The sequence below is a fragment of the Marmota flaviventris genome, chromosome 15 (genome assembly GCF_047511675.1).
Source record: "Marmota flaviventris isolate mMarFla1 chromosome 15, mMarFla1.hap1, whole genome shotgun sequence".
Classification (NCBI taxonomy): Eukaryota; Metazoa; Chordata; class Mammalia; order Rodentia; family Sciuridae; genus Marmota; species Marmota flaviventris.
This window is the reverse complement of record NC_092512.1, coordinates 64,514,211-64,528,972: the sequence shown is the minus strand read 5'-3', so window position 1 is coordinate 64,528,972 and position 14,762 is coordinate 64,514,211. Positions and strand designations below refer to the sequence as shown.

The following is a 14,762-nucleotide window of genomic DNA, read 5'->3' as shown; positions in this document are numbered from 1 at the left end:
ATTTCTATACCTAATGACAAAGATTATCCTGAAAAAAAAAAAAAAATGTTAGCAAATACCTTTACTTGTAGGAACAGTAAATCAACTCAACAGGCATATGACTACTGTTTCAATTTGTAATGGGTAACTCATTTTGCTGTTTATTAATTTTTGTATCAAGTTACGTTTTGAGCACAAGTGATCTGGGACATGTATACTCTTTTTTTTTGGGGGGGGGGGCTGGGGGTCATGTATACTCTTAACACTAAATAAAGCTTTATCCAAAAAGATAAGCACTGATCAGTCAGGATCAATAATGCACACCTGTAGTCTCAGCTACTCAGGATACTGAGGCAGGATGTTCACAAGTTTAAGGTCAGCCTTGGCTACTTAGTGAGACCCAGTGTCAAAACAAAATAAAAAAGAGCTGGGGATGTAGCTCAATTCCCAATACCATCAAAAATAAAAAAGCAATGATCAATAGGTTCATTTATACCCAAAACTTCTGTAATCTACAAAGCTGACTCTCTCCAAAATTAAGAGAAATCAATGAAGTGGTATCACAAAAACAACAAGAGTGGGCATAGAAGAAATCAACGTAGAAGATGACTACTGGTCATATCATTCTTGAAGACTAGTAACAAAAAAAAATAGTACCTCCATTTTGACAGTCTTTTAAATCTTAAGTCGTTCATGAGGACATCGGCATCAAAGAGCTGCCATTTTGTAGTTTCCACATAATCCTATTTCCTTCAAATCAAGCAATTATGGTTTAAAGTCAACAGAACAGCTTTTTCCATAGGCAAGACTCACCCTCCTAACTTAATTTTAGGAAGTTCAACAGAAAAAAATTATCTCTAAGATATTATTAATACAGCACTTTGCAGCTTATAAGGCAACTGTACATATTATTTACATTCAAGCTCACAAAAATCCTGTAAAGTAGATAAGCCAGGTAGCACTATTGGCTTTTCTAGATGGCAACACTAAAGATGAAGAGATTTGAACTTGACCAAAGAAATAAGCAAGCAGCAGAACTACCACACTAATCAAAATGCTCTAATTACAAATACTAGACTATTGGAAAATTTATAAGAGTGCTATCTAAGCTAAAATAACCATAGAGGACTTAGAATAATATATTATTTGACTTTTAGATGCATAGCAGTTATTGCTAAGAATGGATAAATGTAAAAGGGAGAGTCATCTATCAATTTTAATAATACTGGGGGCAGCAGAGCAACCATGAATAAACTACTTACATTGACATATCAACCATAAATAAATGACGAAAACCAATAATTGTCATTTGAATTTCAAAGACAGCTACAAAGTTAGTGGGGGAAATGGGACCTTGTGTTTTGGTGATAGGGGTACACTGGACAGGTACTATACCAATTTTCGAACAGAAAACTTAGGAATTAATTGTTTGATTCCAAAATCCATTAGATTATTTTCTACTATGTCTTAGAAGAGGTGACATTATACATCATGGGAAATGTGACTACCATATTGCTTCTTGTGTGGGACATACACCTATCTCTAATCAAAAGCCCATGGTGAGTGGGCATACCTGTGATCTATGCCTTGATCCCTACTCATCTGACTGAACCAGGGTGGTACCTGATAGTAGAAATAAATCTATATTTAATAATTACTATAATATTAGCATTAAATTCTCCCTTTACAACACAGAACCTCAGACTGAATTTAAAAAAAAAAAAAAAAAACAATGAGTTACAAAGAAAGCCATAGGCTCTAAAAACAAAACAAAACAAAAATGACATAGAATGAAAGTCAACTGATAAGTACTTTGGAAAGACAGATCAGTTGGTAAAGCTGAAGATGTACATATCTTCTACTCACAATTCCAATGTAAGGTATATTTCTAGAACTATAACACACATCTCAAAAAGGCAGCACAAGAAGAATCTACGTAGTATTTTCTTTTATAACAAAAGCAAACTACCCTAAAGTACTATAAGTAAAGGGATAGGGAAAACTGTGATATAGCAAACAGAACAAAATTAAAATTAAACCAATCATAGCTGGAGATATAACTCAGTGGTAGAGTGCTTAATTGGCATGCCAAAACCTGGGTTCAATCCCCAGTACTGGGGGTGGTGGTAATTAAACCAATCAAGCAATTAATATCAATGAAACAGAGCAAACTGCATTAATACATAAACTCTCAAAATACTGCTGAACAGAAAAGTTTCAGAGAAAGTAAAGTAATATCCTGTTAATATGGATTCGGAAAAAAAATACAAAAGATACTATATATTGTTACAGACACACACATATATATAGCAACTATCGGAAAACTTACACAGGAATAATAAACATTAAATTCAGGAGATTACCTGTAGGAAAGAGAGGTGAAGAGTATATAAGTGGTCTCAACTATAGCAGTAATGTTTATTTTCTAAAATTAATCAAAAAAGTAAGAAAAAGAAGCACACACCACATTCAGATAATATTCAAAATTAATATCACATTAAGTAAAAGTTGAGGGAAACAATGACAAAGGAATAATTGAATAAGATGGAGGGTTTGCAGATTCTATACCTACCTTATAAATTAGCCCCCAAATTCATGGGAGGGGACCAATCTGATAGAACTACAAGAAATACTCTTTCAGAATGGATTTTTAGACTTTTTTGTTTTTTTTTTGGTGGGGGGAGGTACAGGGATTGAACTAACCACCAAGCCACATCCCCAGCCCTATTTTGTATTTTATTTAGAGACAGGATCTCACTGAGTTGCTTACTGCCTTGCTTTTGCTGAGGCTGACTTTGAACTTGCAATCCTCTTGCCTCAACCTCCTGAGCTGCTGAAATTATAGGCATGTGCCACCACACCCAACTGGATTTTTATATTTGATCTCAGCACAAAGGCCAAGTGATTTAATGGAGAATTTTACCATCTCTCCCCAAAACTCAAAAAAAAAAAAAAAAAGGAGACAAATGACTACATAGAAGATATGATCCATACCAACAGCTATCCTAATAGACATGTATTAGCTAATCTAATGAACCTGAAGTCACCAAACAATATACTTTTGAAGCATATATAGAACATGTTCAAAAACTGACCAAATACTCAGCTACAAAATTAGTTTTAAATACTGAACAAATTGGTTGGGGATGTAACACAGTGATAGAGTGCTTACCTAGCAAGCTGGAAGGCATGAGTTCAATTCCCAGCATGCCACACAAATCAAAACAAAATAAAATAAAACTGAAGGATCAATACTTACAGTCTATATTCTCTGATCTACGTAAAATAAAGTCAGCATTCAGTAATGGAAAGATTGGTAAAACATAAATATATTTAAAAAAACCTCAAACACACATTTCTAAATTATATCAAGGATTGAGAGAGAAGCCATAAGTGAAAAACAAAGATTTCAGAGTGTTCAGATGCCTAAGATGTGTTTACACAGTATTGCAGTTTGGATTCCGACTGTCCCTGAAAGGCTCATGTACTGAAGGACTGGTCCTCAGTGGTGCGGCTCTGGGGGAAGTGACTGAATTACGAGGGATCTGATCTCATCAACTGATTAACCCATTGATGGATTCATAATTGAATGGATTACTGGGAGGTGGTGAAAACTGTAGGAGGTGGGCCTAGTTTAAGGAAGTAGGTCCCTGGGAGCTGCCCTGGAAGGGTATATCTTACTTCTGGTCCCTTCTGCCCGCATGCTTTCTCCTTCTCTGTTTCCAGGCCACAGTAAAAAAAGCAAGCTTTGCTCCTCCACGTGATTTCATGATGTACTGCGTCACCACATGCCCAGACAGTGTAATCGGATGACCGTGGACAGAAACCTCTGAAAATGTAAGCCAAAATATATCTTTCTTCCTTTAAGTTGACTTTCTCTAGTATTTGTCACAGTGACAGAAGCTAACACACAGTTTTTCTTGGATTCATATAAACCTTCTTTAAATTCTTATTACATTTCTTTTCTGAGCTAGTGGGTTTCTGTTCCTTGCAACAAATAGATCCTAGGACAAAATTGTCAATCTTTATAAATCACTATGGCTTTAGATGGTCAGATCCATTAAACTAAGCAGAGTTGTTATAAATATATAAACCTGGGATAAAATGAATCTTGATAAACTATCTCACTAATGTAAATAGCCTTCCATAAAACATCTAGATACTAAGGAATAGGGCAGGTATAAAAAAATACCAGAATCAACTAGAAAAGAAACAGAAGAGTCAAGGATAGCAGACTCCTTCAAGTACCAGAAGGCCACAAATGAGGAAGATAAGCAGAGGGGTGTGTGCATGTGCGTGTGTGATCAACACATTAGAGTACACAAAGAGGAAAAATAAATTATTTTTGCTTTGATCAGCATTATTCAGACATTATAGCATTGGTCAAATTTGGGTTAGGTTTTCAAATGCATATGGGGAAATTACAGAAACATTCAAGGAAGCAGGATAAAAAGTAAATATGAAATATTAACCATTTATTATTTAACTCACTATTACACATCTAATCTCATTTATTCAGTCCTATTTTATAGATGAAGACACCAGACGCAGGAAAGTTGCCCATGTCACATAGCTGATAAAGAGCTTAGTTTTTTACAAGGTAGTTCTGCTCAGTTTTGAATGAGTAGAGGTCTTATCTGTCTAAGTAAAGGGAATTTACGGACTATGTACCTCCATAGCAATTGAGCAGACCAAACAATTAGAAGGCCACCGGAAGAGGTCTGATATAAAATTTGTGGGAATCAAGAAGTATGTATGATATGGAAGAGATCATGGACTTTGGGGTCAGAAAGAGATGAGTTCAAATTCCAGCTTGGTCAGTTACTAGCAGCATGATAAAACTATTAGTCTCCTTTTCCTCATGTAAAAAGTATGAGACTTCACTAACATTACTATTCAAATTTAATGAGTTACATCATCAGAGAATATGCCCTATAAAACTAATATCAGGAGTTAAGTATATGCACGTACATACTTTTAAAAAATGGAGACTGTAAGTAGGGTAAATGATTAGGATTGTCTCTTTGCACTGCTTAGCATTAAACATAGTGTCCACTTCAAAGAGGTGCGTGCAACTTTGTATTATACACTTCAGGTAGTAATTAATGTCCCTTTTGATTAACCATACTATCTCATTTGCTCTTTGGCCTCTATTGTAGGCTGAATAAGGCCCTCCAAAAGATGTCCACACCTGCATTACTGGAACCTATGAAAACATTACACTATAAGGTGAAAATTGCAGATGTGATTAGAATTAGAGCTTGAGACGGAGAGATTATCCAGGTAAGCCCAATCTAATCACAAGTCCCTAAAAGTGAAGAACATTTCCTAGATTAGAGAGCTGAGATGACCCAAGACGAATCATAAGGATTCAACACAGAAAGATATGGCTCACTGTGGCTGCCTTTGAAGGTGGAAAAGGGGGCCACTGACCAAAAAATGCAGATATTTCCATAAGCTCTAAATGCAAAAGCCATCAGATGATAGCTAGCAAGGAAAGATGAATGGCAGCTCTATAACAACATGGAATCAAATTCTGCCAATCTGAATGAGTAACAACTCTCCAGAAAGGAAATCCAACCTTGCTGAAACCTTGATTTTAGCTTGGTGAAACATACTGGATTTCTGAACTACAGAATCAATCCCAAGTTAAATTTGTATTGTTTGAACCCCTAATTTGCTGGTAGTTTGTTATGGTAGCACTATAAAACATACCTTTTCCTACCATTGTCATTTAAAAAATTATAAATTTTTATACACATGCCCTTAAATCCTTTTAGAAACAAGTAGGAATAAACTAGTCAAAGAATGCAGTCTTCTCAGCAGAGCCTACCTAACACACAAATTCATCATTCACTGAAGCACAAGCTCTGTGCCAGACACTATCCTGTCTTGAAGGAGTTGGCTGCAACATGTAGCCATCAATATTCATTTTTCTTCCTCTCTTCCTCAGTTTTGGCCATAAACACAGTAACTGTCATCAATACCTGAAAACATTTTGAAACGAGAACTGAAGAAACCTAAAGCTTCATCACAGCTATGAAAATAAAAAACTAAGAGGTGGCAGGAGGGAAGCTAAAAGGGGAATAGAGTGAAGCCACCCTGTATTCAAGGGCATGGCACACTTTGTTCTATTTTTTCTTACCAAAAATACTTGGTTCCAAACATCCTCAGTTTCTTCATCTGTAAAATAGTAATCTTAAAGATGTACAGAAGGGTTAAAAGATAACAAGCCTCAGCTCGAATTGTAGCTCAACTCCAGAGCTACCACTGCACTTGCACCACATTAAAAATAAATCCTTAGCACCACATTAAAAATAAATATTAAAAAACAACAACAAAAAGAGATAAATAAAGGTTAATTTATTTCATTTTTTAAATATTTATTTTTTAGTTATAGTTGGACATGATACCTTTATTTTATATATTTATTTTTATTTGGTGCTGAGGATCGAACCCAGGGCCTCGCATGTGCTAGGTGAATGCTCTACCACTGAGCCACAATCTCAGCCCCAATAAAGGTTAATTTAAAAAAAAAAAAAAAAAGATAATAAGCCTTTAACGTGAAATAGGAACTATAAAATGTGTGAAGTATTCCTTATGAGAATATACTACCAAGACACTGTGAAAAGCTAATGTGATGGTTATACTTTAGGGATTACTAAAATGAAATTCCAGAAAGGAAAAAGTTTGAAAGGAGAAAGTTTAACAGTAAGAAAAGAAGAATTCATTTTAGAAAAAATAGGCAAAAAAAGGACTATGATTGACCAATAGAGGAATGTTGTAGTACTCCTACTAAAAACAATACATTTTAAAAAATATAGCTAGTATTTACTGTAGAGCTACTAAAATGTAATATCTGAGAAGACCAAAGTTGAGAAACACCACAGGAATTAAAAGAGGGTAATTACCTGTGTACAGTAGCAGAGGGAATCTTTTTTTTTTTTTTGCCAGACATCTATTACTTACACACGGAGAAAAACAGCTAAACTCTATAGAGTATTTTAAAACTTGCAAATAAACAGAACTGATGAAATTATGCGAAAAGTTTCATGTAGAAAACTACAAGTTAGGGAGCAGGCAAGGGAGGCTCACATGTGGCTGTAATCTTTGTAGCAAAGGACACAGCCTTGCAGAAACAGGATGAGCAAAGAATAAAAAGCTGGGCCAGGAGAGGAGAAAAGAGCTGAGATGGTAAAATTTGGGTCTGTTCAAAGAAAACAGCAAAATTACTGGCTACTATTAAGAGGAGGAGATCTAGAGATAACATGGAGGGGAGGGAACACTGGGAGAGATACAAGAGAAGATTAATTTCATGGTAAAGAGGGACTGGAATGGGACAAAAAGGACATGAACATTAGACAAGGAAGATGGATATTATCTGTCTAAACATTTCACTCCTTCCTTCCCTTTCACACTTCATATTCAATGAAATAGCTCATACTATGGTTCTAGTTTTAACTTCCCAATGCTCCCTTTATTAAAAAAAAAAAAAAAAAAAAAAAAAAGTACCAGTACCATATGTGATATGGCTTAAAACTTAAACAAAAAAAAAAAAAAAAAAATTGTGAGGAATCCCACAATATAGAAAGCCCCATTTCACCAATACCAACTTTCCCAGTATAAACATACAATTCTATTCTCCTCCCCAGAAGTCACTGTAACTGTTAAATGTGTATGAGATGTTTTCTGCATATTTACATGGTATAAATAAAAATCCAGTTTTTAAAAAAACATAAATGAAACTATACCTTACATTTTTATTACTTGCTTTCTCTCTCTCATCTACTTCTTCTTCTACACACACACACACACACACACACACATTTTTTTGATACCAGGGCTTGAACTCAGGGGTGTGTGACCACTGAGCCACATCCCCAGCCCCTTTTTATTTTGAGACAGGGTCCTGCAAAGTTGCCAAAGCTGGCTCTGAACTCATGATCTGTCTGCGTCAGCTTCCCAAACCACTGGGGCTACAGGCATGCACCATTATGCCTGGCTTCTCATTCACTTCTTAAATCTAACAGTGTGGCAAAGCACTCTTGCCTTCCTAACATTTTAACCAACAATCCCTGGCTTCTGCATTTGACATTGGTTATCTGCTTTTCTGGGATCTGACTCCTCTGTGAAGTCCATGACTGTGTCCTGTCTCTCTCTCTCTTTTGATTCCTCCTTCTTAATCTCCTTTCCTGATAATGCTCCCATCACAATTACACTTTCTCCTCTGTCAATATTCACTATGAATGACCACAAGGTACTTCATTCTAGCAGGGCAACTCTGTCAGATTCCTGTGTGTCAATGGTTTTGCCTGTATACCAAATCTCCCAAATAATTTTCATCAAATAAACAACAGTTTTCATTTTTTTGTATGATATGTAATTTCACTTTAACTACTTGAATCATGTTATAATCAACAAGTCCTGATGCTAAAGGAAGAGGATGGAAATATGCAGGGAAGAAAGTTGGGGGTTAACTATCAGTGAGTGGAAGCTCGCTAATAACTATTTGCTTTTTATGAGATTTTTTTGCTTCCCTACAAAACCTCCCAATTTCAATAGTTCAGATCATGAACTCTCAGACAATAATGATTTCATTTTGTGATAAGCACCCAAATCTTTAACCCAGGTTACTCTCTTGAGCTGCAAACATGTACTTTCCCTGAGATACAAACATTCCCTCTTGCCCATAAGGCAAATTCACACACATCATTCTAATTTCAGCTCAGACATCACCTCTGCAGTTATGCCTTGCAGCAACTCCCCTGATGGCAGGCAAATTTATTAAAAAAAAAGAAAAGAAAATTCACTAAAAGGCATGCCTTTATATTTAAGACAAAATCAAAAGCTGTCCTAACAAAAGGGTTATTTAAAATGCAAGTGGGAGTAGGAAGAAGGAGTAGAGAAAAAAAGAAAATATAATTCAACAGAAAGAAATGAAGTTTGCTGCGGCTGGGGATATAGCTCAGTTGGTAAAGTGCTTGTCTGGCATGCATAAGGCCTTGGGTTCAATCCCCAGCACTACCAAAAAAAAAAAAAAAAAGAAGGAAAAGAAATGGAGTTTGAAACTTCTATCTTTAAAAAACATTGACTAATAATAATAATAATAAAAAAGAACAGTTTGAATAGGAATTGGCCAGGTGACAAGGTTCTGACATAATATCCCCCCTTCACCCCCAGGTGGGACAAGAAGGGGCATTTCAGATAAAAGGATACAACCTGGTTCCTGACTGAGTGCTTGGCTGAGGTGCCTGGTTAGTGATGAGATTAAAATGGTAGACAGATGCCAGAATTTTAGGAGCAACAAATTATGGGTTTATTATAATTTTTCTCTTGATAATTATCTGCTTATAATATTAGGCCAGGCTTGCACTTTCCACTTTATATCTAGATTTAAATGACATATTTTCCTAAATGATTTTTCAGAAACAAGACATTACCTATGAAAATAAAAGCTACATTTAGCTGCATTTGGTCTTACTGTAAAAAAACAATTCAACAGTATCATAATATAGAAGTGTTAACAGCATCTTCCTTAAAAGAGGGAATCCTAAAAAGGAAAAATGTGCATGATTTCTTTCTTTTGAGAAATCAAAGCACTTATCCTTTCATAACACATAGGACTAAGAGGAGGAAAAGCTAAGAATGACTATTTTCAAGATTAGGGAAAGTGAAAGACAGGAAAATTAGTGATTTCCTTCATTCTAAGTTGCATGTTTTTCACACTATGACTTTTTAAAAAATCAAGATGGAATTCAAACTATTGATTTAATGTCATCTTTTGGTGGGGAGGGTCACATTACAACTATGGGTATAATTTGCATTAAGGAAATGGTAAAGGATTTGGGTCAAAGTCAGTAAGCAAGAAAGTGGTAGACTCGACTAAAAAAATTCTGTAGAGTTATTAATGTATACTAATAGGAATATAGTGGACTTTTTGGCTTCTTCTTTATTAATTTAATTAAATATATTAGGCCTACTTAATACTAGCTCTTCCCTGAAACAAAAGTCATACAAAACACTTTTTTACCCTCAAGAAGTACATATTCGAGGGCTGAAGCTATACCTCAGTGGCAGAGTGCTTGCCTAGCATGTGTGAAGCACTGGGTTTGATCCTTAGCACCATACAGAAATAAATAAAATAAAGGCATGCTATTCAAACACGACTACTAAAAAAAAGAAAAGAAAAAGAAATAAAAATTTTAAAAAATACATAATCAAATAGAGATGCCTAGACAATTACCCATAAAACAAAACAGACTGGGATTAACATCAGAAGAATGATACAAAACAAGAAATAAAAATGCAGAAAAGTGGCAGTCACTTCCAGTCCGGACATCAGGAAAATCTTGGCATATAGTAAGAGCTCAATAAATGCTGACTCTGCAGGCCTTACAGAAGACCTGGATAAGACTGAGGAGGACTGACAGATTTTCTCAAGAAAAATCTGTGACAAGAAGGTACTCCAAGAAGAGGGAGCAGCAGGGCCTGGGGAAAATCCCAGAAACCAGTCACTGGCTCTACTGGCAAGGTGGGAAACACAGAGAAAGAAAGCTAGAAAAATAAATAGGAACTAAAATATGGAATTTATTGAAGCTCAAACTGAAAAACCATGAGGGAACAAAGAAGTTGCCTCCTGACAACTGACACATTTCAGAAAGATTAAACTGACAAGTGAACTGTACTGGTGGAATGACAGTGGGGAGAAAATGCTACTTTACAGAGTCAAGTATCCAATATTCAGTGCCTAACAGCAGCAATGCGGAGAAAGGTATGCCTTCCCTTTGAACTGCATAGGGAATTTTTGGACAAGTACATATTTCATGAGGGTGGAGTACCAACTTGTTAATATTATAGCCACACTTCTCCCTGCACAATCCTTTATTTACCCATAGTAGGTCCTCAATAAAAAAAAGCTGAAATGCTGTGGCTGTGGTTGAGTGGTAGGGCACTTGCCTCATATGGAGGAGGTCCTTTTGAGTTGGATCTCCAGTACCACTACCACAAAAAATTAAATTAAATTAAAAAAAAAGTTGAAAGGTAATCTGCAAAGTCTAAACTTGCCTGTTTGCTACTGCTAAAATAATCTGTTACTCTTCCATTTCTCAAACCTACTCATCTTATAGTTAATCTGACACCTTCCCAATCTCATTTTTTTTTAAATAATCTAAATGGTTTTAGAACCCTCCTTTCTTTCCAAATATACCACACCATTTTGTTACCAAACATTTTGAAAACACTGCTTTTACCCAGGATTTTACATAGAAAGCCTTCAGTTTCCATTCACATGCAACCCTCCCACCCAAAAATGCTGAAAAAAAGCACATTAACTTTCTTCTAAGGCAGCAAACAACATGCTTCCATAGTTACTTATAGAACCTGCTACATCATTAGCGCAACTACAAGTTGCTGCTTACATTTCCAAAGTTGTGCAAAGGGTCCAAAGTTGTGCAAGAGTAACCACTGAAATCAGACTCTGGTATATTAATAGTTATAACACCTGAACAGTCTTATGTTTATTATTAGATTCAAAGTAATGCCATAATCGCAGGTATTAAAAATATTTTACAAGTTTGCTGATATATTTGTGAAATATACTAGGATGTTATTTTAATTGAAAATAATTGACTTTTCTTCTGCTTCTAATGGACATGAGGTCACCCGAAAATTAGCAGTTATGACCCAGGACTTGACACGACTGAAATAGCGTCCCCAACATACACACACATACGCACACACCCAGAGCAGTGATTGGCCTTGCATTACTATCAAGTCAAAAAAAAAAAAAAAAAACCAGTTTACACGTGGCAAAAGTAGCCAGAACTCTTCGGTGCTTTAATGACCCCGAAAGGGATTACCCACTCGTCTATTCACGTGATGTAACTTATTGACTTCGGAGTTGAGGGTATTAAAAATAATAATTTTTTTTTTTTTTAAAAAAGGGTTTCTCCTCCATTCAGCTGGCTGTTCTACACCAAGGGAGCAAGCCTTGTTCAGGCCTGGGCGGGTGCGTGCATGTCGGAGAAGGTGGGACTAATCAGAAAAATCAAGACTAGGGTCACATCACCTTCTGCTCTCTTTTGCCTCCCTATTTCTCTGGGGCCGCGAAGAGACCCAAGAAAGGAGGCCCTAGAGACGGAGTGCAGTGATTTGAGACGGGCCCTGGCGGCTCGGTGCCGGGCGGCACTGCTGTCACACAGTCTCCCGACCCGGCATCGCAAACGGCCGCCGCGGCTTTCGGCTGCAGGGCTGGCCGGGCGGGGGCCGCGGACCGGGCCTGGCCAGACCAGGCCGCGGCCGCTCCAGTGCCCACGTCACCAGCTCCAGCACTGCGGAAATGGAGCGGCGCGGCCGGGAGGGAGGTGCCGGGTGGAGTCTGCGCCCGCGACGCCGCAAGGCGCCGTTTGCCCCTCGGTCCCGGCCCAAGGGCCGCAGACAGCTGCTGGGCCGCGCCCGAAGCCCTCACCTGTGTCGCCGATGATGATGTACTTGAAGAGATAGGCGTACGCCATGGCCGCGGCCGCTCGGTGCCAGGGCACACGGCTCCTCCTCCTGCTACTGCTCCTCCTCCGCGCCCCTCACCCCGGCGCCGCTGCCTCGAAACGCCAGGCCCCGCCCGCTGTCGCCGCCGTGGCCGTCAGCCGCTGGGAGTGAGGGGCCGAGAGGAAGCGGTACAAACTGACACCCGCAAAGCCGAGTGAGACAGCGCCCGGCTGAGCCCAGCCGAACAATAACAGCCGCCTCGGTGCCTCCGCCCCGCCTCCGCGCCGACCCGGAAGTGCTGCAGCCGCCAGCGCCGCCGGAGGAAAGGGGAGGAGCTCTGCACGCCGGCCGCGCCCCGCCGGCCGGAGCCCCGCCGGCCGGAGCCCCGCCTAGCCCCGCCGGAGTCCCGCCCCGCGCCGAGCCAGCCGCGCCCCTTGCGTCGGGTCCCCTGCGACCCTGAACGGGGAGAGGCGGGCGCCTGTTCTGGCACGTTTGAGCTGGCTACTACGGCGGCCGGGAGACGCTCGGGCCGGAGCCGCGAAGGGGGTGGGGGTTGTTCGGCTCCGTCGTAATCCGGGCGCGAGCGACTAGCCTTCTGCCCTTCGGTGAGGCGCGGGCACTTTGTGGGAAGGCAGGGGTGACGTTCGGTTGGGTTCAGGACCCTGCCCTGAGATGGTGAAAAGATATTTGATAATGTGGGAGCCACTGACAGTGGGGTGAGGGGCGATGATATTTCTGTTTGTGGGCCTTGAGAATAGTAATGAAAGTAGTTTTTTTGTAAATTGGAAACTATAAACCAGAGATGGAAGTAAGTTGTACATCCTTTCCATGAAATACTACACTGTCTCAATTTTTAAAAATAAACCTGATTTATCTTCCGTGAATACAAAGCAACTCTTGTGTATAAATATATAAGACGTGCCTAACATTTTTTTAATATTTATTTTTTAGTTGTATTTGGACACAATACCTTCATTTTATTTATTTTTATGTGATGCTGAGGATTGAACCCAGGGCCTTGCATGTGCTGGGGAGCTCCCCACCCCCGCAGCACCTAACATTTTAAAGCATACACACACACACACACACACACACACAGAGTTTATGTACATGTGCATATAACGTATATGTTATTTTATATGAATATGGGTGTTTTTGTTTTGCAGTGCTGAATATTGAACCCAGGGCTTCTTTACTCAGGAAAGCTAGGCAAGCACTCTTACCCTGAGCTGCATCTCAGCCCAATTTTTGTTTACCATGTATAAAAGAATAACAGGAATACACTTAAATACCCATATGTGCATAATAAATTTGGGGGGGAAATGGGGACTAAGGGAAGAGATGAGAAGGGGAGGAAATTATACTTTTCACTGAATTTTTTGTGCAGTTTGAATCTTTTTGCAGGGTTCGTGAATTATCTACTGAAAACTGTTAAAGGAAAAAGCAAAATGACATTCATTCAACTAATGTACCAATGCATACTGTTTCATGCACTCCTAGGCATAGCAATTGAAGACACACATTTTAAGAAGCCCAGGTTTGGGGACTAAGGGCGTAGCTTAGTGGTAGAGCCATTGCCTAGCATGCCCAAGGCCCTTAGATCCCCAACACAGCCAAAATGGGGAAAAGGGTTGGGAGGGTTGGAGGGAAGGCAGGTTTGGGTTAGGTGACAAAAAAGGTTACCAGCAAAGATTACCTAGAGTAGATTGTATTTGAATTATGAATCATTCATTCAGAAATATGAATGCTAAATAAGAGTTTATCAAATGGACAAAAGTCTAGGGAAAGCAACCAAAGTTTGAGCGTGAAGAACAAAGATTCATGGATCCATTTAGGAAATTTCAAGTTGCTTAAAGAAATTAATTTGCTAACATCTGAAGTTTCATAAAGAAGCTAATTTACTAACATTTGCTGTTGGCAATGGAAAGAGAATCATTGATGGGAGAGAAGTGACTGTGATTCAGTGGCCCTGGTTCTTGTTGCCTAATATACTCTTTTCCCACTAGGGATCTCTCCTTACTGATCTCAGTGATTACTACTGACACCACTGTGTTGGGCTGGCTGTGGTTGGTTCCTGAATGGTTGGATGGCTTGCCAAGTGTGAACTCACAAGGTTTTTCTGGAATATTTGGAAGGAAATTGACTAAAGATTTAGTGATAGAACATAGTAATATGTATTTTTTTATTTGTGGGATTGTGGATTGAACCCAGGGCCTCCTGTATGCCAAACAAGTGTTCTACCACTGAGTAGCATCTCCAACCCTTTTTCAATTTTTTTTTTTTTTTTTTTAATTTGAGAC

The 14,762-nt window shown here is 38.7% G+C and overlaps 1 protein-coding gene across 1 annotated transcript in view; it reads right to left on the bottom strand.

Annotated features, from left to right (window-relative positions):
• The window catches only part of Rab2a (RAB2A, member RAS oncogene family), an 86,911-nt gene extending 74,145 nt beyond the window's left edge, over positions 1-12,766 (bottom strand). The window contains exon 1 of the mRNA XM_027932824.3: positions 12,446-12,766. Coding sequence (XP_027788625.1) covers positions 12,446-12,491 — 46 coding nt within the window. The 5' untranslated portion in view covers positions 12,492-12,766. The remainder of the gene's footprint in view (positions 1-12,445) is intronic.
• Between the last annotated feature and the right edge of the window lie 1,996 nt (positions 12,767-14,762).